Here is a 25,697-nt window from a genome sequence, read left to right as displayed (position 1 = left end):
TTCAAATACTGGCATTCAACCTTACGTAGCCATGAAAAATCAATTTCCAAGATCCCAACTTGCTTTAAGCAGTTGTAATTTTTTAAAATTCAAAACGTTTATTTTCAAGACTCTAGCATCACTGTTAACAGTGATTAATTAAATGACTCAGATTTAAATATTTCCTTGAAATACTCAAATAGATGAACACTTCATGTTACTTTTCAGGATAATTTTATAATTTTTTTACACTGATGGTGGCTGATAATATGATTACCAATTTGAAGTAATGTTTTTCTCAACTTTCTTTTAGTGGACATCCAACATTGAAGATTTTTGTCCAGATATACTTTCTATATTTTATTCTAGAATAAAATAATATTTTTGGCCTTCCCACAATCTCCTAAAAATATTATTATCAAATGGAATTTTAAAATTAACCTCTCATCCCCACCTCAACACCAGGGAAGATTTGGGTACACTTCTCTCTGACACTAAGAATCACTGATATATCTCAAAACATCATCTCTTTTAAAAAATATATTTATAAATAATGCAAACCTACCATTTTCATCATTAAGACCTAGCTGACCAAATTTGTTGCGTCCCCATCCAAAGATAGCTCCAGAAAGGGTGAGTACAAAACTATGGGCTCCTCCTGCTGCAACTTGCATGAAAGGGATTCCAAGTAAAGACTTAATCAGTTGTGGTGAAGCTTGCTTTTTACAGTCAATGCCTAAACCCAACTGGCCATATTTATTCTGTCCCCAACAGAAGACTTCACTTGCTGTAAAACAAGAATCATAAATTACTATTTTTCTCACACAAAAAAATTTTCACTTGAAAATCATCAGTTATTTCGGGATATTCTTCCTCTTTGATGAAAATACATATTCCTCCTTATTAAATTTATTTCTTATATGGAAACAATACTACCTTGAATAATCCATGTTAATACAGTTTTAGTTTGACTTTACTGATGAATGGGTAAGTCACATAACTGGGGATAATCTCATTTCCTGATGTTCCTCAAGAAAGGACCATTTCTTTTTAGTATTCCTCAGGTCTCACTTTTATTCTATGACTTCTCCCAGGAGGTACTCATTCAAGCTCAAGGCTTCAGTTATCAATTATATGCTATCACATTCAAAATTTATCACTAGCCCAGATCTCTCCTCTGAGCAATAAACCCATGTATCCAACTGTTTACCTGACAGCTATACTTCGATATTTGGAAGGTATTTCCAGTTCAACATGCCCTAAACTCAATTCATGACCCCCATCCTACCTCCCATACCTGGACCTCTTCCTAGTGTTCCTCATTCTCAGTAGATAACACCTTAACTGATTCAGCAGCACAAGCCATAAACACAGGAGTCATCCTTAATACTCCTCTCCTCTCTTACCTTATATACAGATTTTTATCAATCTATCATCAAGTTATATACAGTTTTCTTTCTAAAGAAAAATATGGCAAATAGATCCACTCCTCACCATTTCACCTGGTTCTTGTAATAGTTCTCTTGTCACATCTGCTCACCCACTGCTACATTTTTTGCAACTTTAAACATCTTTTTACTTATTTTTATTAAATAAATGGCACTAAATAATTGACACACTAATATATGATTTTTTAAAATTCATACTATAAAATAGTACACACTTATTAAAAGTAAGTCTCCCTTCAAAACTAGATCCCTGGTTCCTCTCCCAAGAAACAAGCACTCTTACTAACTGCTGATATGTACTTCCAGAAATACTCTACGGACATACCAGCAGACATTTGTATATATAAAAGGGATATAAAAATGTAGATCTGATATATGACAGACACCATTAATAATGGTCTGGATAAGTTTCAAATTAACTGTTCTATAAATTTATCTCTGTTTATTTCATAATAAATCTCAAATGAGTTGACTCTTTAAAAAAATGCAGATTTGAAATGCTGCTCACCTGAAAAAAACAGAAATCAGTGCTTTCTCACTGCTCTTGAGATAAACACTTTTAACAAGGCTTATAAGGTTCTGTAAAATGTACCTATGTTTCTGAGCTCATTTCATACCAGCCTCTTCCCTCACTTACTATACTCTAGCCATACTCACCTTCCTTTATATTCTCCAATGACTATTTCTCACACACTTGCTGTCTCACACACTCTGCCTAAACCTTTCCCTCACCCCTGTCTAGTTTACTTCTATTGTCTCCCAGCAGGAAGCCTTCCTTGATCTGCCAGATTAAGTTCAGTCCCCCTGTTATATGATCTAAATATCCCAAACTTTTTTATTTATACTTTTTTCATAGTATGTAACTATATTGTTATTTGTGTGACTGTACTATAAGGGCTGGTAGTGTACTGCTTACCACTGTTTACTGTACACCCTAATGTGCCTAGTTTGTACTGAGTGATCAAAAAAAAAAAATTTTTTTTTTCCATTAGATGAGTAAGACACTACTAAAACATGAAGCTGAATAAGGGAAAAGAATACCTGTAAGATACCTCAAGATAGAAAAACTGTGCTCATCGGTAAGACCTTTGCGTTTAAATTTATCTTGGATTTACCTACCAAAGTATCAAGAGGAGTTGGCAAAGTAACAACAAAGAACACAGGGATGCCAGCCTCCACCCCCTACTTTATTCCTTTGATGGAATAAATCCAAATTCCTTAATATGGCATGTAAGGCCCTTTGTAACAGATTTGTTTTTACTTTATTCTCAACTGAAGTATGAAAATGTCTCCTATGCTCTCAAAATACCCACGTAAAACTATATTCCGATACTCAAATACACAAAATATTTCCCAGATTCTATGCCTTTACTAGTACTATTACCTTAGCCAATCCTCAACATTTTCCCTAGCTGCTTCACAACCTCTCCAATTCTGAAGAAATAGTAATCATCTTTCAAGACTTGCATCAAATATCAATCCCTTCTTTATTGTTACCAATTCTATTGATTGAAACTAATTAAACTTTTTTCCTTATGCCCATCATATTTTACTTTTCCTTTGACCAAAAGTAGTATATATTTTTTCTGCCTCAATTATATTATTTGTATATCTGCCTCTTCTACTAGATGGTACGATCCCTAAAACTTTCTCTTAACTTATCCGTATTTCCCTATAGTTCTAGTCTACTGTTTCATTCATAGTAGGCCTTACTAAGCATTTAATAAATTAAAAATAATAATAATGAAGCCACTGGAACTTATTTTTTTTAATAATAAAAAACAAATATATGGCAGGTTCTTTACTAACCCATGTTACAATCCTTAGCTGGCATAGGAAGAAGTCAAATAAAGGCTACAGGATGCTTAGACTTCTCTGTTTCTATTCATAAAACGTTTACCCATGAGCGCAAATGAACTTGGGCAAATTATAAACTTCCTCAGCTATAAAGGAATAATGTTCGGCAGGCTAAAGAACAATTAGACACAAAAAATCAATTTCATGTCTATATGCTAGTAATAAACGATTTGAAAATGACACCAGAGTAACAAAAAATATCAAATATCTAGGGAAAAATCTAATAAAACGTGTATAAGACCTCTCCACAGAAAACGATGAAATACTCTTGAGAAAAATTAAAGAGACAAATAAATGGAGGGATATAGCGTGCTCAGGAATTGAAAGACTCAGTATTATAAAGGTTTTCCTCAAACTGATTTAGAGGTAATGCAATCCCAATCAAAATTCCAACACTTTAAGTATCTGTGAAAACTGACTAGCTAATTCTAAAATGTATATAGATATGAAAAGGATCAAGAAGAACCAAAACAATCTTTAATAAGAATGAAGTTGGAGGAATTTCAACTCAAAGTATCAAGTAATAAAACTGAAAAGGGGAAGGAAAATAAAAGCAATGCTTACCTTTAGAAAGTGCAAGTGAATGATAGTAGCCACAAGCAACCTGTACTATCTGGATATCCGACAAACTTTTAATATTTCTAGAAAGTAAGAAGAGAGATCAGGATCAGTTAATTCCATTTAATAAATGGATCCTGAATGCTATTTATTTATGCGATTTATTGACCACCTACTATGTGCAAGTAGTTTCCTTACCAGCAGTTCCTTACTAGCATGACCTAGCAGTTCATGATATTTTTTCTCATACAGGCCCAATTTACCAAAACTTTATGCTAAAATCAGTAAACAAAATCTAAATATGAAAAAGTTAAGAGATATGATGAGAAAACACTTTGAAAGGACAATATTTAAGCACAGTAAACTATGCTCACAGCTCAGTGCTTTCTTTTTATTTTTTTAATATATTTATTTATTTATTTATCGATTTATTTTTATTCTTGGCTGCACTGGGTCTTCATTGCCACATGCGGGCTTTTTCTAGTTGCGGCGAGCAGCGGCCATTCTTCATTGCAGGGTGCGGGCTTCTCATTGTGATGGCTTCTATTGTTGCGGAGCATGGGCTTTAGGCACGCAGGCTTCAGTAGTTGTGGTGCGTGGGCTTAGTTGTTCTGAGGCATGTGGGATCTTCCTAGACCAGGGCTCGAACCCATGTCCCCTGCATTGGCAGGTGGATTCTTAACCACTGTGCCACCAGGGAAGCCTCTCAGTGCTTTTATGATGCAGATGTTATTATCATCAAAATTTGAAAAATCTTTAGCTTAAAGTATGAAACTTGGCAATATATTTGTAAAACAAATGTACATGATCCAATTTGTCGAAAATCAGTGTTTGGCCTGGTTTATTATATGTTCTCCTCTGTCAGGTTCCTTAAGAACCAACAAGGATTCCTATCGTGGTGCTACCAATTCACAAATTATGAAACCTATTCCTTTTGGACTATCCTTTTGCTTTGCATCTAAATCAGTGGTATTAAATTTAATTCTTTACTAGAGAAATTTAATCAATTCATATGTATTATGATCAGTGATGTGTTCAGTCATATTTCTGCCATCTCATGTTTCTTACTTGTATTTTTTATAGTTTCTTTTTTCCCCCGATTTCTGATTTTTCCTTAACTGCAATGTAATTCTAAAGGATAACTGTTAAAACATTACAAAAATCAAGAAACGATGTGCATCAACCATCCCAGGTGTTCTTTATGTAGCTCCCCTTCACTTGCTCATTCTGTTTTTCCTGAATGAATGTTTTTAAGAATAAAGGGGGTGTGGAAATATATTATTTCCCTTTCCCTTATTTCCCTTTACCTGATACTGCCACCTGACCTAATTCTGCCATATGAGAGTCCGGAGCAAGTTCTGACCAGAGTGTCAATACCCATGATTTTCGGGAGGCAGCTTCAGCAAACCAAATTTTGAGTGGGAAAAGAGAGTGTTACTCTAATTCCATATTGTTGTATTGAAAATAATTTTATTTAGTGGATTTATGTCCTACAAAGCTTGAGAGTTGTACTGCTACATTTAGCAGAATCCAACAAGTTAACAGGGTCCAATGCACCTTCAGATTTTCAAATATAGCAAAAGGTCATTTTTTTTTTTTTTTTTTGCAGTTAGCAAAATCAAACACTGGCAATGCAAAAACAGGAATAAAAAATACACGGATATGTACAACTGTGCTGAAGTTACTAAACATTTACTGTTACTGCTTATGCATATTAGGCATATCATACACTGACTAGTGAACTGTATTAAACATTTTTAAAAACCAATTGCTCCAAATATCAAGTCCAATTTGCAAGACTAAGTAAAATCTTTTAAAATTCTACATTCTCATAGCACCCTATGTTTTTTTCCTTCACAGCGTTTATCTCTACTAATTACTAGTGTACTTATTCATTTAATTATTACTATTAGTATACTCTGCTAAACAATAAGCTCTGTGAGGATGGACTATTATTATCTTATACCCATGGAATCCCTAGACCTACCATAGTGCCTGGCAAAAAATATGGGGGAAGAAAAAAGTATGTGAAGTATCCACTGTTAGAGGATAAGTGAATCTGCAACTTCTTTGAGGCTTTAGTATTAAACTGTTCATAAAATTTGCTTCCAAAAGACTTCTAAATTTACACAGCAATTTACAGAAAGTGATTCTCATTACCAAAATATTATCATACGGCTTAGAATATAACACAAACGCTAATTTCTTTAACCATGTCTGCTACAGAGACAAGTGAAGATATTCTTCTGTGGCATTACTGTTTTAAAGGAAAAAAACCTCTCCTTTTATCTCTATGGAGATTGAATACACTGAAGATTGTGGGGGGGGTGGGGAAGAGGAGGGGATATGCTTTCTTGTTTTGTTTCGTTTTGTTTTAGGATTTCAGGAATTTTAAAAAGAAACAAAAATACTTGTGAATAGTAAAACAACTTTACAACATTCCATTTTTCCTAGAGACAAACTAGAAAATTCTTAATGCAACAAAATTTTATAGAATTCATCAAAAATAATCCCCAATGAGTAAAAAAGATAATGTAAATGTTTTCTGGTTTTCAATTTTTAAAAGGATTCAAATGCAGTTAACAGGAAAGTAAAATAAGCCAGAATAAATTTTGTAAATAAAAAATATATATACACACATACATGAAGATTCCTAATTAATCAGAACTATGAAAAGAAAATCAGAATTCAGATGTAAACATTTTATAAGTTTAGAGTTCTTGTCAAACATTTTTAAATGCTATGACATTTAAAATTATTCATTGTAAAGAAATGAATAATTTCGCCCTCCTGTTCTGCCTCCTGACCACACCTGCTGCTCCTCATGTGGTCTATATGGCTGTGATGTGGCCTCTTCTGTCAGGAAATAGGCTTGAACAGTGTTAGCAACATAATGGGCTCAATCAAAACTTGCAATGATCTGGATGACTTTTCTGCAAATTACTGCCATGACTTTTTGGATGTAGAAATGGCCTGGTGTATTTGCCATTTGCCTTTGAATGTGTGGAATCAAGTGATTTCAGCTCCTTGGAAGAAGTTGTTTTACAGAAACCAGACCCCAACCAGAAAGAGAATGATGACCATGAGCACGTAGCCCCCAGACTGGCTGGAGCCTGAAGACTGATAACGTGATCAATCTCTGTGACCTCACCTGGTTACCTCACCACACACCAATCAGAAGACTGCATGAAATGATCACATTCCCCATGACCCTCATCCTCACTTTGCCTTTAAAAACCCATCCCTAAAAACCATTAGGAAGTTTGGGTCTTTTGAGCATTAGCTGCCCATTCTCCTTGCTTGTCACCTTGCAATAAATGCTACACTTTCCTTCACCACAAAAAAAAAAAAGAAAGAAAGAAAAGAATAATTTCTTTACTGAATTTTGAAACATGTTTGAAATTTGTAAGAAAACAGTTAATAAACTTGGAAATAAGATTTATACACCTCTTCCTTAGGAAGTCTTGAAGTCAAAGCATATACTGTTGAATATGTGTACTGTTGTGTTGCATTTTTCAAACTTAATGTACAGTGGCAATATATAGGCAAAAACCAGGCATTTCCAATTGTACGTTAAGGTAAAATTCTTTAACAACTGTTAACAAGGACTAGTGAAAAGTTTATATTATATATAGTCAAGAAGTTGAAGAACTAAAGCATTAAATATTTTGCCAATTCCAAACTCATCAAGGTGTATACATTAAGTACAGCTTTTTGTATGCCAATCATACCTCAATAAAGTGGTTTTAAAAATATATTTTGCCAGTAAAACATAATCAACAATTTTCTATTTTTCAATTAAGCCACAACGTTCTTACTGATTTGAGAAAAGTCTTAGCACCAACTCTTTGATTTTGAAAAATTTAGGCTAACAACTGATCTAGTCTCTACCATTAAAAACTCTTCTAGGGCTTCCCTGGTGGCGCAGTGGTTGGGAGCCCGCCTGCCGATGCAGGGGACACGGGTTCGTGCCCTGGTCCGGGAGGATCCCACATGCTGCGGAGCGGCTGGGCTCGGTGAGCCATGGCCGCTGGGCCTGCGCGTCCGGAGCCTGTGCTCCGCAATGGGAGAGGCCACAACAGTGAGAGGCCCGCGTACAGAAAAAAAAAAAAAAAAAAAAAAAAAAAAAAAACTCTTCTAATTTTCTTTAAATTTTCTTTTTAATCTGAGATGTTCTGCACTTTCAGATGCTAATATTAGGCAGAAATTGTAATAAACTTTTTTTTGGGGGGGTGGGGGGCGAGCAGCGCCACATGGCTTGCAGGATCTTAGTTTCCCGACCAGGATCAAACCCGGGCCATGGTAGTGAAAGCGCCAACTCCTAACCACTGGACCGCCAGGGAATTCCCTGTAATATACTTTTAAAAGTTCAATCAAGAAAATAAATTTTATTTTTGACCAAGGTGACAATTCAAACATGTTTAATTAGTTCCTGTAGCCCAGAAATTGCTGTTCTCACAAGAATCATCATATTATACCATCCTGCCATAACTTTTTCTTACAAAGTCCAAAAAAACAGAACTTTAAAAAATAAACTACAACCTTATTGCCAACAACTGTTTTTCTATTTACATTAAAAGACAGTAAAATCAGATTAACTTTTTTAAAAATAAAGGTATAACATATATCCTACATATAAAAAGAAATGACTAGCCAGAAATGCAGGTCCACAGACACCACTGATATTGAATAATTTGTCTTTCCCCAAGAAATAATGATTTCAAAACAAAACAAAATCAGAAGTAGTAAAAGATTACCAAAGAGTAAGAGTTTCAAATATAATCTATTTATTATTAATTTTACATTCATCTTTAAAATTAAAGTGTTGCTTAATTTACATACTCTCATCTATTAACATAAAAATGGGTTTTGTTCTCAAGAAAATACAGCCTAATGTGAATATTCACTTTTCTGATCATTCTTATGAAAATTATAAACACTAATTTTTAAAAACCTATTCACATATGTCTGAGTTTCCTCCTATATTCTACACATTTTATTCAAAATGTATGTGGAAGTTACAAAGCTGGCTGACATCTCTAAGCACCTAGAAAAAGCCTTGCATCTAAAAAATGATTTGGTGCTGAGATTTAAAAAGAAAAAAAAAAAAAAATCAATGGTGGTCTTTCATAAAAATATATTTCTACTGAAATACTAAATTGCCCTTTAAGACATGAAAGTATCAGTAAAAATTATATATATATGTCACAACAAATCAGATTAGTCCATGAAAAACTGAAAAGACTTAACAGGAAAGATGCCTTAATACACAGCTTAAAATTAATATAGATGTTCAGCAAATACACAAACAGAGAAGTTTAAACCAAAGGACTCAAGATCTTACAGGTCCCCATCCAGGTTCATAAAGAGTAAAGTCACAGATACAGAATTATTGGGCAACCTTCAAATAAATCATTATATAATAAACTCTCCTCCTTATAATTACCTATCTCTCCATTTACTAATCATCTATGGATTACTGACTGAAATCTCTTATATCAGAACTGAACAGCAAAAAAAAAAAAAAAAGTAAGTATGAGAATTAAGAGAATTAAGTGAAGTAAAAATAAGAGAAACTAGACAGCCTTGCTGTGAATCATGGTTTTGAAAATAGTGACTTAGAAAATCTAACATGTCTCTCTTCAATCCTAAAAACACAAAGTTCTTAAAAATCTTAAATAAAAAATCCCATTCTACAACAATTACTTGTGGAAGGAAATAAAATCAGTAGACAATATGACAAATGTGAGATCACTCTGTTCCTATGAATGCTTTGTATTTTGTAGCCAACAGCCATTTGGCTGCAAATTAACATTTTCTGAAAGAAATCAAAACTGAAATGACTAAAAAAATTCAATTTACTTAGCTTAAAGAAAAAAATTTCTCTCCCAACAGCACCATCATTAAAAGGCACTAAAAGCATAATGGGAAGTGTGTTACTTAATTGCTACTGCAGAAGAAACAAAGGGGAAGAAATTTGTTTGGGGAGCTTTGTGGAATTTGGTTACAAGTTCGATAAACAAAACATGTTAATGTGTGTATCCAGAAGTCTCAACGGACAGTTCATTACTAGAACAAACATAAAATGTCAAACCAAAGATGAAAAAACCTTTTACTATGCTAAAACAAAGCAAATACTTCAAATGTATACTTTAAGTTTTTAAATAGACATACATATATATATGAAGGAAGGTTATGGGCTTTTATTTAAAAAACTCATTTCTAACGATAAGAGCTCCTGTTCTGTTTTTTTGTTTTTTGTTTTGCTTTTTTTTTGCACTGCGCAGCTTGTGGGATCTTAGTTAGCCGACCAGGGATTGAACCCAAGCTCGCAGCAGTGAAAGCGTGGAGTCTTAACCACTGGACCACCAGGGAATTCCCTCCTGTTCTGAAATATATTAGTTCCTGTGCTCCATTTTCTTATCCTAGTAGTTACATCTACCTCTTAAACCAAAACAAACATTATCAATGTTAAATTAAAAACAAAATATCTATATGTGTATATTACAAAAATGCTACCTGGAATATATCTAAAATTAGTGTAATACCTTGGCTCCCTGGAGAGTTCTCTTTTGTCCCTATAACTATTACTAGGGGGAAAAAAGAAAACAAAAAACAAGAGTTTAAGGAGGCAAGAATTTGTATAATTTTAAACACTAAGCATGAGTTAGTGTATTAATTATATGTCTAAAAGAACTGGATACTCTTCTTTAAATCTTTATGTTCATGCTTACAGTTTTTAATATTACAGCAATGGTTATGTCCTATATAAACCTGTAAGACTACAACATTGATGAAGCATTGCTTATTTTTAAATTTTGAAATAATTCTATGATGAATTAGTGGTTAGCATAAATTAAATTGTGGTCACTGCTACGTAAAAAAGTAGAACTTCTATATTCAATAAAAACAATAAAGACTAAAAAAACAAGAGAAAGAAACATGCAAACAACCAATATATAATAAATATTTCAGTGGCTGAGGTACTCAAGATAGTATAATTAATGGTTTAAATTAGTCTTAACCCACTTAAAATTTTTAGTGAGAGAAAATTTATAATAAAGTATGCATTCCCTACCCCTTTTCTTTACAAACATAAATAATTTGGGGAAATACGGAGTATATAAAAAACAGCACTCAATCCAAATTAAAGGCAAGAACCTACCTAGTAAACGCCTTAAGAACTCAAAGGGGAGAAGTAATTCCGTGTCAACTCTTAAATGCCCAGTAGTAAGCAGAATAACTTAGATAGCAAATTTATTATAAAAGATTGTTAAAGACCTCTTGTCGGTCACCTTTGTTACCTGGGTACTCTGATACATTCCTCTGATCCTAGCAGGCCAAGTTGTCCATCAGAATCAAGACCCCAAGCATACACCTGGCCCTTGTCGTTTAGTGCTAATGTATGAGCTTCTCCACATGAAACAGCAACGATATTTTGAGCATCCAGCGCAACAACCTGCTCTACAGAAATCAAGAAGAGAGACATTACATTCTAGTTTTAAACTCCCAACAAGAATAAAACAATAGTCTTCATCTTGTACAAAAAACCTAAGGAAATGCTGAAATACAGACTAAGTATAACTTCAGTTATTCTCAAAAACCTAACAAATATGTTCCATACAAAATTCTCGCTGTGGTAAATACAGAGATATGCCATAGGGCATAATCAACTCAGAATACTAAGTGACTTTAACATTTGGGTAAAGAAATTAAGGGTTTATAAAGATTCTCTCCAAAAGTGCTCTTCATTCAAAGCCATTACCAATAAAAGAAAGGAGTCCAGCTGAAAGGGAACCATTTAAATAACTCGGCTGTTTTTTAACAATAAAATCATAACTGACATATACATTACCAAATGGATACTACTATGGAGTGATCCTGAAATTAAGGAAATAATCTGAATTAGCAATTTCTGACAGGAAACAAATTCTTTACAGATCTCATAAATAAAGCATCTACTAGATACACTGAGGACAGAACTGAAAGGCAGTATGACCATAACAAATAGATATCAGTTTATGGGCTGCTACTTTTAACATCAAAGACATAAAAATTCCACATGTGATTAAAACATGTCCAGCTTTTAACCAGAAATTAATTTAAAATATTGGCCCTTCATAAGACTGTCAGTAGGCACTGACAAATCAGTAAAGAAAGTGAAATTGCTTCCTTAGTCTCTTTAAGATGTGCATTGTCTATCAGGTTTTTTTACTAGTATACTACAAGTTTTTTTTAAGACTTCATTTAAAATTAACCTTTTTTTAAAAAAAAATAACCTTCTTTAGCCTAATAAGAAAGCTATGCCTTCATTAACTGAAAGTCTCTTGTTGCAGAGCTGTTAAAACTGAATCAGGGTTTCTTCAGAAGCACATTTTAGATCAATGTACAAATGCAGCTGTTCAATAATAAAGCAGATTACATGAAAGAAGTTTGAATCCCTATGTACAGAGAAATTCAAATTGTATCTGCGTTACTTATTCTGCATTTTGGGGTGGGAGGTCAGCCCTATTCAGCCTTCAGGAATCTGTATAACTCTAATGATATGTTATTTTAAGCACTTACCTTAAAGTACTACAAGTTAATAACTCGTAAAGTTGATGAATAGTACATGGAAGTTCACTATACTAATCTCTCAATTTTTGTGTATATTTTGTATATATGTTCTTATAAAATTATATTGTAGAAACATATAAAAACAAAACATATATAACACATTGCGTCCCCCCACCAAAAAAAAAAAAGAAAAAGGACTTACAAGTATGGCATCATTTATTTACATCAAAGCATCCCATAAATCTTAATTATGAAGAAGTAAAATGCACAAAAGATCTGTTAATCCTTCACAGAGGCCCCTGAAATGAGTCAATATCTCTCCAAAACTGTCCTCAAAGGAAATGTAGTAAAGAGCAGAAATGAAAGGATGACAAGACGGATGAATAAGACTGGTTGGTTCAACAATATATGAAGAGTACTTAAATTAGACAGCAGTGACTATAAAATCAAAGGCACCAAAAGTCCAAGCAACAAAAAAACAATCATGCATACCAAACACTAATATTTATTGTATACCATGTGTGCTCCAAGCACTAGACACACAAAGATAAATAAAACAGAGTTCTAGTCCTCAAGGAGTTTACAGTCTATAGAAAAACAAGCAAGATAAGGATTGTTATTAAATGCAAAGGTAAAGACATACAAAAGGTACCAGGGGAACATGAGATACTTTTTAAAGCCCTGAAAGATACTAAGAAGAATTCTGGAAGACAGTGACACTAAGCTGTGTACGTAAGGAAAGAGGAAGAGATTCCATGTACCCATGAGAGAAAATTCAAATCATTTCTTCAAATACAGCAAAACAAACTAAAAGCAAAGTGAAAAGACTGATTAAAAAAAACCAGGAAAAATGTTATTCATGTCAAATAAAGAAATAACCTCCATAATATTTAAAGACTAATTGGGGCGGGGGTGGGGGAGAGCAGTAATTCAATGAAAAATGGGCAAAAGATGTGAATTGATAGTTCACACAAAGAAGAAACAGAAATGGCCCTTAATCCTATGAAAAGATGTTCAACTTCACTGATGAGAAATCAAAATTCAAACTACACTGAGAAGCCAATAATACGTTCACTTAGAAAATTCATAAAGCCATACACTTTTATTTTGCATACTTAATTATAAAAGTTTATCGAAGGAATGAGAAGATAAGGCACTGATTGGGAGAAAATATCTGCAAAAGACACATCTAATAAAGGACTGTTATCCAAAACAAACAAAAAAAACCACTCTCTTAAAACTCAACAGTAAGAAAATAAACCCAATTATAAAACAGTGCAAAAGATGTGAGCCGACACCACATCAAGAAGACATAAAGATGGCAAATAACCATATGAAGGCATGCTGTACATCATATATCAACAGAGAAGTGCAAATTTAAATGAGATACCACTATAAACCTATTAAAATGGCTCGCTTCGGCAGCACGTATACTAAAATTGGAACGATACAGAGAAGATTAGCATGGCCCCTGTGCAAGGATGACATGCAAATTCGTGAAGTGTTCCATATTTTTTTCAATAAAAAAGTACCTAAAGTATCCAAAAAAAAAAAGGCCAAAATCCAAAACACTGACAATACCAAACACTGGTAAGGATACAGAGCAACAATAACTCTCATTCGTTGCTAATGGGCATGCAAAATGATACAGTCACTTTGGAAGACAGTTTGGTAGTTTCTTACAAAACCAACCATACCATCATAAGATCCAGGAATTGTGCTCTTTCGTATTTACTCAAAGGAGTTGAAAACTTATGTCCACAGAAAAATGTGCACACAGATGTTTATAGCATCTTTATTCATAATTGCCAAAACTTGGAAGCAATCAAAATGTCCTTCAGTAAGTGAATGGATAAACTGTGGTATATCCAGACAGTGGAATATTATTCAGTGCTAAAAAGAAATGAGCTCTCCAGCCACAAAAACACATGGAGAAAACTAAAATGTGTATTACTAAGTGAAAGAAGCCAATCTGAAAAGGCTACAAAATGTATGATCCAACCATTTGACATTCTGGAAAAGGCAAAACTTTGGAGACAGTAAAAAGATTAGTGGTTGCTTGGGGTTAGAGGGAGGGAGGGATGAACAGGCAGAGCAGAGGAGATTTTTAGGGTAGTAAAACTATTCTGTATGATACTATTACTATTCTGTACAATACTAAGTATCATTATGCAGTCATCAAAACCCACTGAATATACAATACAGAGTGAATGCTAATGTAAACTATGGACTCTGGATGACAATGATGTGTCAGTACAGGTTCATTAATGGTAATAAATGTACCACTGTGGTACAGGCTGCAGATAGTGGGGGAGGTTGTATACGTGTAGTATAGGGTGTATGGGAACTCTGTACTTTCTGCTCAATTTTGCTGTGAACTTTAAACTGTTCTTAGAAAGTTTATTAATTTAAAAAGTGTATTTATAAACACACACCAAGATAACATTTTTCATCTCATAAAAATCCATAAGTTTGATAATCTGTTGGGGGAAAAGGCACTTTTGTATATTGATAGTGGACGTACAAAACAGAACCACCTTTATGCAAAAGAATGTGGCAAAACCTAACAAAACATATGCAATTACCTTTTGGATCCAGCAATTCCATACCCTGCAGATACATCTAAGTACTAAAGAGCAGCAGAATATGCCAACCCAAAACATGCCACTTTGGCATAAGGACTGCTTTGAACTGAAGGCCACTAAGAAGAAAAGCTCTCTGCTCTCCTATGTGCCTAAAAGCAGGACATAAATTTGTTGAAGTGTCTCACCTTCCCTCTCTACCAGGAAGGACAAGAGTTAATCACTGGAGGCAACTCTAGACCTTTATCAGCTCAGAGAGGGCACCAGCAGAAGCTACATAACAAACTTTACTAACTAGCCCTTATCTAAGTTCCCCCACATATTTACCTTCCCAAAATTTGCCACCCCAGAAACTCAAAGTCCTTTTCATCTTGTTACTTCTCTATTTATTGTTCTTTTATTAAGATGCTATATAAGCCCATGTTCTACTACCACCTTAAGTTACTCATTACTGAGTGCTCCTGCAAGTAAACGCAAGGCAATAAACTTGTTTTGTTTTTCTCCCTGTTAATCTGTCCTTTGTCTAGACAAGCCCCAGGTGGAGAACCTAGGAGGGTAGAGTACAAATACATATGTGCGTGTGTGAATGTGGGTATTTACGTGTCTGCAGTGCTGTATATAATAACAAAAGACTGGAAATATTCCAAGTATCCATCAATAAAGGATTCCATCCACACACTGGGACACTATGCTCTGAAAACATAAATAAAGAGGAAATGCTACATGCTGATATGGAAAGATCTCAAGGGTATATTAGAAAAGTAGGAAAAAAAATCAAGACGTGGAATAATGTACACGATTTGCTATTTTTTGTGTAAGGAAGAGGAAAGAATATGAATATATATTCATATTTGCTTACATTTACACAAAGAAAATTTGAAAAGATAAACAAAAAACTAATAAACATAGTTGCCTATAGGGGATGTGGGTAGAAGGGAAATAGGGTGGTCAAGTGTAAGAGCAAACCTTCTCAATGTGTATTTATATTATTTTGATTTTTGAACCAAGTGGATATATTATCTATTCAAAATTAAAATTAAAATTATTTTAAAAATTAAATAGAACATTAGAGGAAATAGTTAAAGCAATGTATAAAAACCATTGTTTTCACTTTAAAACTGAACTGGGCTCTTTATTTTTTTTTCTACACACTAAAAACTCAAGATAAATAATTTTGGTTCTTTCGGAATTTGAGCCCCATCAAATTACTAAGATACCTATTTTGAGAAAGAATAACTACTGAGAAATATATTATTAAAGAAATATAATAACATATGTCTTGGGACTACTACCTAATACAGGCTTTTCAGACAACAAATATACAAACTGTTAAGTTCTTGTACAATTTTTTTAAACTACTTATTTTTTCCAAATGGCTAATTAAAATGAAAAACCTCAACCGTTTCCCCCCAGTATGCTAGAAAGTTAGGTCAATGTTATACTGAGACATTTCACATCCAGGTCAAATTCTGGATGAATGCTCGAAACGAGGTGGCTTGCAAAAAAGAGTCAATGATAAGCAAGAAAGAAGGGGGAATAAATGAACCCAGCAAAACAAACCAAAAAATTCACTAGAAAACCTGGCTTAATGATGCCTTGTATGAGAAAGAGAAAAAAAACAAAACAAAACAGAATTCATACCAAACCTAACAGCTAGGATTTGTTGAGTGTTTACTATGTACCAGGTATTATGCTAACTCAAAGTTTTAATCACCAAGCTACATTTGCCTTTCAAGGCCAATAAACACAGAAAAGAGAGGATTAAGTGAGGATTAAATTCACTTTAATTTAGGTTGAGTATGGATATATACGGAAGAGGACAGAAAACAAAAGAAAAACTTGTCAAGAAAGCCCATGAAAAAACAATTGAGGGGCTTCCCTGGTGGTGCAGTGGTTAAGAATCCACCTGCCAATGCAGGGGACACGGGTTCGATCCCTGGTCCAGGAAGACCTCACATGCTGCGGGGCAACTAAACCCATGCGACACAACCACTGAGCCTGCACTCTAGAGCCTGTGAGCCACAATTACTGAGCCCGCACACCCCATTTACTGAGGCCCCACACGCCTAGAGCCTGTGCTCCGCAACAAAGACAAGCCATCGCAATGAGAGGCCCGTGCACTGCAACAAAGAGTAGCCCCCCGCTTGCCGCAACTAGAGAAAGCCTGCGCACAGCAATGAAGACACAATGCAGCCAAAAATAAATAAATTTTTAAAAAAAGAAAAAATTCCTTAAAAAAACCCAAAACAATTGATTCCTCTGATAAATGGGAGCTACAAGAAGATGTTAGAATTATGAGCATATGATGCTAAACTTGTTGGAAAAGGTTTAATAACAGCACATGATCCTTACAGTTGACTGTAATTCAGAATAAGGTACTTTTTAAAAAAAATACAAATACGTGCAGATAAAAACACGTGGTAAAATGTTAACTGTTGGTCATTGTGCTATTCTTTCTACTTTCCTTTATACTTCAAAACGTGCATATAAAAAGTTTGAGAAAAGTAACACTGTTCATATCAGTATTTATGGTTCACAATATTTCTCTTCAAGGAAAGAAAAAAAGAACATTTAGTTTGGGGAGGCACAAAAAAGCAAAAAAAACAAGTGGAGGAGACTGTCTTGAAAAAGGCAGGAAAAAAATACATTTTTCAGAGACAGGAGCAAAAACAGAAAAGATAAAGAACTAGATAGATATAACATATCCATCTTGTAAATACTGACAGCAGATATATTCCAAATACAAATCTAATAAGCCCTAGCTCATCATTACTTCTGGTTCTTCTTACACTTGTACTGTTAAAATGCAATATTTTTGAAAACTGATGGTGCATCATTTTATTAAGGAGAAAAAGGCCATCTTCTTTGCTCCATAAACACAAAATGTTGTCATTTTTAGATCTGTAAAAACCAATTAAAATGTTCAACCCAGGGCTTTCCCTGGTGGCACAGTGGTTGAGTCTGCCTGCCGATGCAGGGGACACGGGTTCGTGCCCCAGTCTGGGAAGATCCCACATGCCGCGGAGCAGCTGGGCCCGTGAGCCATGGCTGCTGAGCCTGCGCGTCCAGAGCCTGTGCTCCGCAACGGGAGAGGCCACAGCAGTGAGAGGCCCGCGTAGAGCAAAAAAAAAAAAAAGTTCAACCTAATGACGGTTTTCATTTCTACATCATTTATTTCCTCCAATTACCTTTGTATCCACTTCTGACTTCAGCATTTGTTCACTAACAAACTGCATCAAATAAATTTTGCTGCAGAAACATCATAAAAGAATACAGTTGCACATCCTTTTAGCAACACAGAATAGGTCCAGGTTCTTGTTGTAAAATGTTACATGATAAAATCCTTCCATCTGAATAAGTAACTGAATAAGAACAACCTATTTCCTTTGGGATCTAACAGATATGTTCACCAATTCCTGAGTTTGTGAAAATTCATGTAGAATATCATCTCCAGACTCATTCTTTAAGAGTTCACTTACATGATCAATTTCACCATATCCATACAACGGTATATCTACATTCACCTTCTGATATGTCTCATAATTATGAACATGTTCCTCTGTCAGTTTTCTTCTCTTTGCCATTATGGACAGAAAAAAATTTTTTTTTCATTCTCAACTGTGGTTAATGAAAGGTACAAAGAGAAAAATTAAAACTACAAAAACAGTGACTCCAAACTTCTTTCACACTTCCTTGAAAGAATGCAAAACTCTGCACAATGTATGAAGAAAAGAATGCTAAATATGATGATTTATTTCACCACCGCACCACCCTTCTAGGAAACCCCATCACTGTTCCACTTATAATTTTTAGTCTTTTTATTTTAGTCTAGTTGGGAATACATCAATTCTTGTTATTCACAGTAGTTATGTTCCATAAAGTCACCACAAACACTTATTTAGCAAATACTGAATGACTGCCCCTAGGGAAAATACAAGATTAGGTTGCTACAAGCCTCTCATCACAACATTTCATCAACTGATCAATTCATAACCTTGTGTATGTGCGTTTCCATTTAAAGACATCTTAATTATATTGTTGATTCATTAACATTGAATTCACAGCCAACAGCACTGTAAACTCATGCCTCAATGGATTTTTTTCTAGGACACATCATAGCCTTCTTGTGCTTAGGAACACTAGAGAGCACCTCAGCAGTATGCTTGGGGGCCATTTTAAATAGTAAAATCAAGAACAAAAAGTACAAAAATGCAAAAAATGTGGCATTAAATATATCACAAAAAGGACATATTATAACAGGAAGGCAAAGCAGTGCTTTGTTGAACCTCAGCTGGAAATCTACACATCGGGAGACTCATGTATTTTGCAGCCCTGCATGTGTGCATGTCCAGGAATGACCATGAAAAGCTCTGTGAGTACTGACTGACTATGACCCAGACTGATTTATCAATAATAACAGTACACATAAACACTTCTTCCTAGACAACCAATCACAAAATAATAAAGATGGTCTATTAAGTCTTTTGCTAAACGGGTTTTAACCTGATAACAAGATATAATCACCAGTAACAACATGCTCTGAGAACCTTGTAAACAATAAAAAAAAAAATGTGTGTTTTGGGTATAAAGGTAATACTACAGACACACCATTAGTAACATATTCACAACTAGCATCTCTTAAAAGTTGCATCTTATTCGAAATTCTAAAACAGCTATTTGAAGGAAAATATAAACATTATCATTACTCTGTATCCTCTTTCATCTACAGATCTCAAAACCTTGTTGTTATGGGATAAATTGGGTTACCCCAAAATTGATATGCTGAAAGTCCTAATCCCCAGTACCCCAGAATGTGACCTTATTTGAAAAATGGCCATCAAGGATATAATTAGTTAAGATGAGGTCATACGGAGCAGGGTAGGCCCTTAATTTGACTTGTGTCCCAATAAAAGAGGAAACATCATCACAGACAAGCACACAAAGAGAATGCATGTGAACGACTGCTTGCAAACCACCAGAAGCTAGGAGAGAGGTCTGGAATGGATCCTTCCTTCATAATCTTTAGAACGAACCAATGCTGAGGACACCCTGATGTTGGGTTTCTAGCCTCCAGAACTGTGAAACAATACATTTCTGTTACTCAAGCCACCCAGTCTGTGGTACTTTGTTATGGCAGCCCTAGCAAACAAATACACTTAAATAAATATTTTTGGGTTCAAAACATTCCTGTCAAGTTACCCAAGTACCACCATCTTTGTTTTAAAGGTGATCCACAGAAATAAATAACTTATTCTGAATAATTCAATCACAGATAAACTTGATTTTGAAATTTAGAAGTTTCTAGTTCGAATTACATTATTTCCATACCAAACAACTTTTTAAATGGCAAAAAAAATTTACACAAAATTGGCAAAAGACACATTTCTCTAAACAATCTTTAAAATACAAGCTAAAAAAAAAAAAAAAGCTTTTTAGAGAGCAAGAGCAAGTTGGCAATGCATATTACAATTCTAAACATGCATGTCCTCTGACCCAGAAACTTTCCTTTTGGGAAACAACAATAACAACAACAGAAAATAACGCGACTTCCAGTAACAGGTAGGTAAATAAATTATGGAATATCCATGTAATAGAAATTGGTGCTTCTATTAAAATGAATGTCTATACAGTATAACATGAAAAGATAAAAATACATTAAATGAAAAAGAGAACCACAGAACTTTATGTATGTGTGTACAGGATTACATATTTTAATACAAGTATAAAAGATATGAAAATATAAAGAAACAGTAGTAGTCATCTTTAGGATGTAAGGAAAAAGTGGCTTCCACTTTTCAAATCATGTATTTCTGTAACTTTTAAAAAGTTATAGAAATGTACTATTTTGGTAATCAGGGAAAAAAAGAATTCTTTTTTTTAAGATATAGTAAGTCCCCAAATTATAACTGACCCCAAACCCCACAGGAACAAATGTCCTTTGTTTCTCCAAATCAAAATACTAGAAAAATAACTAACCTGGTCTGATAAATTTTCTTCTCTAGGAAACAGTGGCTATAGTCAAGTATTATTTATATTTCAAATGTGATACACAGTTAAGTTAAATGCTGCTCACAAATATCTATCTTAAGCTTTCTGGAACCAATAAAGCAAGAGAGCTAAACAAGCCAGGATAAGTGATGTGTGAAGATAAATTCTGACACCCAAATGTAAAACTCCAATGAATTTTTCTACAGAAAATGTTACAAAGCTCAGTTAAATATAACTATTGATAAGAGTATTACACTTAGGTATAATGTGTTTTAAGGATTGGTTTGACAACCTATTTATGATATCTAGCAGTATTTCCACGAGCAACGAAAAATTTAGAGTTTTTAAAAACACAATTCTGGGCTTCCCTGGTGGCGCAGTGGTTGAGAATCCGCCTGCCAATGCATGGGACACAGGTTCGAGTTCTGGTCCGGGAAGATCCCAAGTGCTGCGGAGCAACTAAGCCCGTGCGCCACAACTACTGAGCCTGCGCTCTAGAGCCCGTGAGCCACAACCACCGAAGCCCATGCGCCTAGAGCCCGTGCTCCACAACAAGAGAAGCCACTGCAATGAGAAGCCCGCGCACCCAACGAAGAGTAGCCCCAGCTCAACGCAACTAAAGAAAGCCCGCGTGCAGCAATGAAGACCCAACGCAGCCAAAAATAAACAAAGAAATAAATAAAATCTATGTTTAAAAAAAGAAAATCTTTAACTCTTAATGTGGTATATGAGCTTAATGAAGTTCTACATGTGTGTTTAATTAAAAAGAAAAAACTTCAACAGTTTGAACAACTGTCAGTGTTTTATACAGAGAACAAAAATCTTTGTTGATATTTTATTCTCAAGTTATCAGGGTCTCAAAAAATATATAGTTATGAATAGCAACAAGCACAGTCATGTTAATAACAATTACAAAACTGGAGGTCAGAAGGAATATACTTTGTGAAAAGCTAATTTTTTTTTTTCTTTGGGGTTCGCAGGCCTCTCACTGTTGTGGCCTCTCCCGTTGCGGAGCACAGGCTCCGGACACGCAGGCCCAGCGGCCATGGCTCACAGGCCCAGCCGCTCTGCGGCATGTGGGATCTTCCCAGACCGGGGCACAAACCCATGTTCCCTGCATCGGCAGGCGGACTCTCAACCACTGCGCCACCAGGGAAGCCCGAAAAGCTAATTTTAAGAAGCTCCATCTCAGGGACTTCCCTGGTGGCACAGTGGTTAAGCATCCACCTGCCCGTGCAGGGGACACGGGTTCCAGCCCTGGTCCGGGAAGATCCCACATGCCGTGGAGCAACTAAGCCCATGCGCCACAACTACTGAGCCCGTGTGCCACAACTACCGAAGCCTGCATGCCTAGAGCCCGTGCCCTGCAACAAGAGAAGCCACTGCAATGAGAAGCTCATATACAGCAACTAAGAGAAGCCCCCACTCGAAGCACCTAGAGAAAGTCTGCACGCAGCAACAAAGACCCAACTCAGCCAAAAAAAAAGCAGCTCCATATCAATTACTTAGTAAATGTTTAATTCAGCCAGAATCCTCTGCCTACTATGCCTCACTAGTTGCTATAAATATAGATTTTCCTCTTCCCTTCTCTCTGAATAACTCAAAACTCCAACTAGAGCAATGCAAAGTTCACTTATATCCATCTCTAGAAATTTAATGTTCACAAGATGCTATACTGTGAAATTAAAAAGGTACTGTGTAACTCCATTCTTGTATAAAAATATGTCACATACAGCCCCAATATATATGCAGAGAAAAGACTGGAAAAATAAATACTAAATTGTCAACACTGATTATCTACAAGTGTTTTTTTCTTCTTTTATGGTTCTTTGTTTAACTGAACAAGTGAATGTGTAGTTGACACATTTTACGATGCTGAATTTTTAAAAGATGAAGACATTAGTCACTTGGGATTAGTGAATAACACCAATATATAATTCAGAACACTTTTTTTCTTAAATAATCATATTGCTAATTTTGTGATAGAGATAACAAATAACCAAATGGCTACTTCACTCAAGGCAGCATGTTATTTCCCTATTCCTAAAGTAAAATTATTGTTTACTGACACTTTTTAAAGGATGTCTAATATAATCATATAATGATCATCATAAAATATATTCTAAAAAATTAAGAATTAAGACTAAAACATAAAATATTTAATGAAAATGCTTATTCTCTAAAATTATTACCAATAATTACCAATAAGAATTTGGAATGGTACAACTCATAGTCACGAAAACATTTTAATAAGTTCTTTGATAAAACCAAAACTTAACATACAGTAACTTACATGTCTTGGTTGACAGCCCACAATAATGTTCATATGGAGATGTAACTAGATTAAAAAATTATTTATAACAGATATGTTTACAAGCCCATACCCCTTTTATGCATTCTTACCTACATACAGGTATACAGGTAACATAAGCAAGGCAATTATGTGACTGGCACTGTGCTAAGCCCTTTGTTTGTTTAATCTCATTTAATCCTCATAAACATCATGAGACAGGTATACCATCACCCCTACTTCACAGATAAAGGCACTAAGATATAAACATTTCCCTACTGATTGAACTGTTGTCCTTTTGTTAATAATACTTAAACAACAAGGTTATATTTTAATAATCTATTTTCAAAACATACTTAAAACTGTATAAATACTTAGGGCTTTACATGATTTTTTCTTCAGGAGAGTCCTTTCTTTATGGCTAGGAACTGCTGAAATTAACTGCTTTGAAGAGGAAAGGAGAAGTAAAATTGAAATATAAAGACTCCAACATAAATATACTATCAATCAAATAACTGCTTTACTTCAATTTCTTTTTAAGACTAGCAAGAATGAACCCTCAGAATATACTGCCAGAATTTTTCTTTTGCGTTTTCTTAAGATACTTTTTTGTATATTTGGCATTCATTCATCACAGAGACAGTTAACTATATTCTTACTTTCTATATTCTTGATGCTGACATAGGAATGGTGGGGGGAGGGGCTTATAGACACCAGAAAAGTCGGCGCCTCCCAGGACTAGCTAATTCCTAAAGATAACAACTTGCCTATCAACACCTGCCTTTCATATGCAAACTGACCAATCCAGAGTTTATTCCACCAACTATCTCCTTATCTAACTCTCACACACCAAACCCATATCTCCCTTACCTTAAATCATCCCAGGGCCAGGTATCAGGAAACAAGAAACCAACCCTATAGACCAAAGCCTGGAGGAATTAATCAAACTAGCCAATCCTAATCTGTTTATTCTGCCTAGTTTGCCTTTCCCAGGAAAACCTCAATAAGGCTACAACCCTAAAATCTCCCCTGAGCTCTTGTTTTCTGCCCCCTGACTACCCTGGTATCTTCCCCTGCAGCTCTGTATGGCATGCAGTGACCTCCTCTCTCTGGAACCAGTGAGCATAATGAACTTCCAAGCCTCATTCCCTCTTCCCTTTATGGTCACGATGACTTTACCATACCATATCCAACATAACCAACAAAGGTCAGCTTATCACTTTGGGAGCGGCAGGTTTAAAAGTATGAATAAGCAGAACTTAAGTATCTGTTCCTCAAAATATCAGTACACAAACTATACCTTCTGTTATAGACTGTATGTTTGTGTCACCACCTCCCCCAAATTCATATGCTGAAATTCTAGACCCCAATGTTATAGTATTAGGAGGTAGGGCTTTAGGAGGTAATTAGGTCATAAGGGTGAAGCCCTCATGATTAGTGCCCTCTCTTAGACAGCTCCCTCCCCCTTCTACCATATAAGGACACAATGAAAAGACGGCCATCTAAGAACCAATAAGCAAGTCCTCACTAGGTAACAAATCTGCTAGCACCTTGTTCTTGGATTCCCCAGCCTCAAAAACCGAGAGAAAAAAAAAAACCAAAAAAACAAGAGAAACACAGGTTTGTTGTTTAGACCACCCAGACTATAGTAATTTTGTTGTAGCAGCCTGAATGGACCAAGAAATGTTCTAATTAATACTCTTCAGTAAATAAACTTTTGAAAATAAACGATGAATCTAACTCCCATCATTTATGTGCTTCTCACAAGAACAAAAAAGGCATCTGTTTTTTCTGTTATTACTATATCTTTATAGAGTCTAACAGTAAAGGAATCGAATTTATTTTATATCTTGCTCCGATATAACATTACCTCTAAACAAAACAAACATACATTTTTTGGAAATTTTGGTATAATTTTTGAATATGAGCTCCAACAAGGTAACTGAAGACTAAACATGAAGAAGTACTTTCATGGTTAGCACAACGTCTAGGACAAAGTAGACATCCTCTGTTGAATAAATGCCTGAATTTCAGTTGTAAATGAAAAGATACGTATTGTCTATCTCAAGGAACATACAGAAACAGCATATAGCCACTTCAGTGTAAGGCTGACCTAAAATTACATTCTCACACTAACATTAATGGCTTTTTTCTTTTAAGAAAACATTTATTGAGCACTTACCACATGCTAGGCATTGTTCTTTGCACTTCATGTGATATCTCACTTAATCCCTTACAACCACCCTTGGCATGATTATCCTAATTTTACAGAAGCGAATACTTAACACAGACACTAAGCTATGTGCCCAAGATAACATAGCTAAGAAGTGAAAGAGCCAGGATTTGTATCCAAGCACCCTAATTCCAGAGCCTACCCTTTTATTTAAAAAAAATTAACAGATAATATGTCTACATTTTTTTTTAAATACATGTAGGGAA

The 25,697-nt window shown here is 34.9% G+C and overlaps 1 protein-coding gene across 1 annotated transcript in view; it reads right to left on the bottom strand.

Annotated features, from left to right (window-relative positions):
• The window catches only part of HERC4 (HECT and RLD domain containing E3 ubiquitin protein ligase 4), a 130,533-nt gene that overhangs the window by 93,928 nt on the left and 10,908 nt on the right, over positions 1–25,697 (bottom strand). Inside the window, 3 exon segments of the mRNA XM_007456472.1 lie at positions 545–766; positions 3,849–3,925; positions 11,147–11,306. Coding sequence (XP_007456534.1) covers positions 545–766; positions 3,849–3,925; positions 11,147–11,306 — 459 coding nt within the window.

This window comes from Lipotes vexillifer, unplaced genomic scaffold (genome assembly GCF_000442215.2).
Source record: "Lipotes vexillifer unplaced genomic scaffold, Lipotes_vexillifer_v1.1 scaffold520, whole genome shotgun sequence".
NCBI classification, from domain to species: domain Eukaryota; kingdom Metazoa; phylum Chordata; class Mammalia; order Artiodactyla; family Lipotidae; genus Lipotes; species Lipotes vexillifer.
This window is presented reverse-complemented; position numbering and strand designations above follow the sequence as displayed.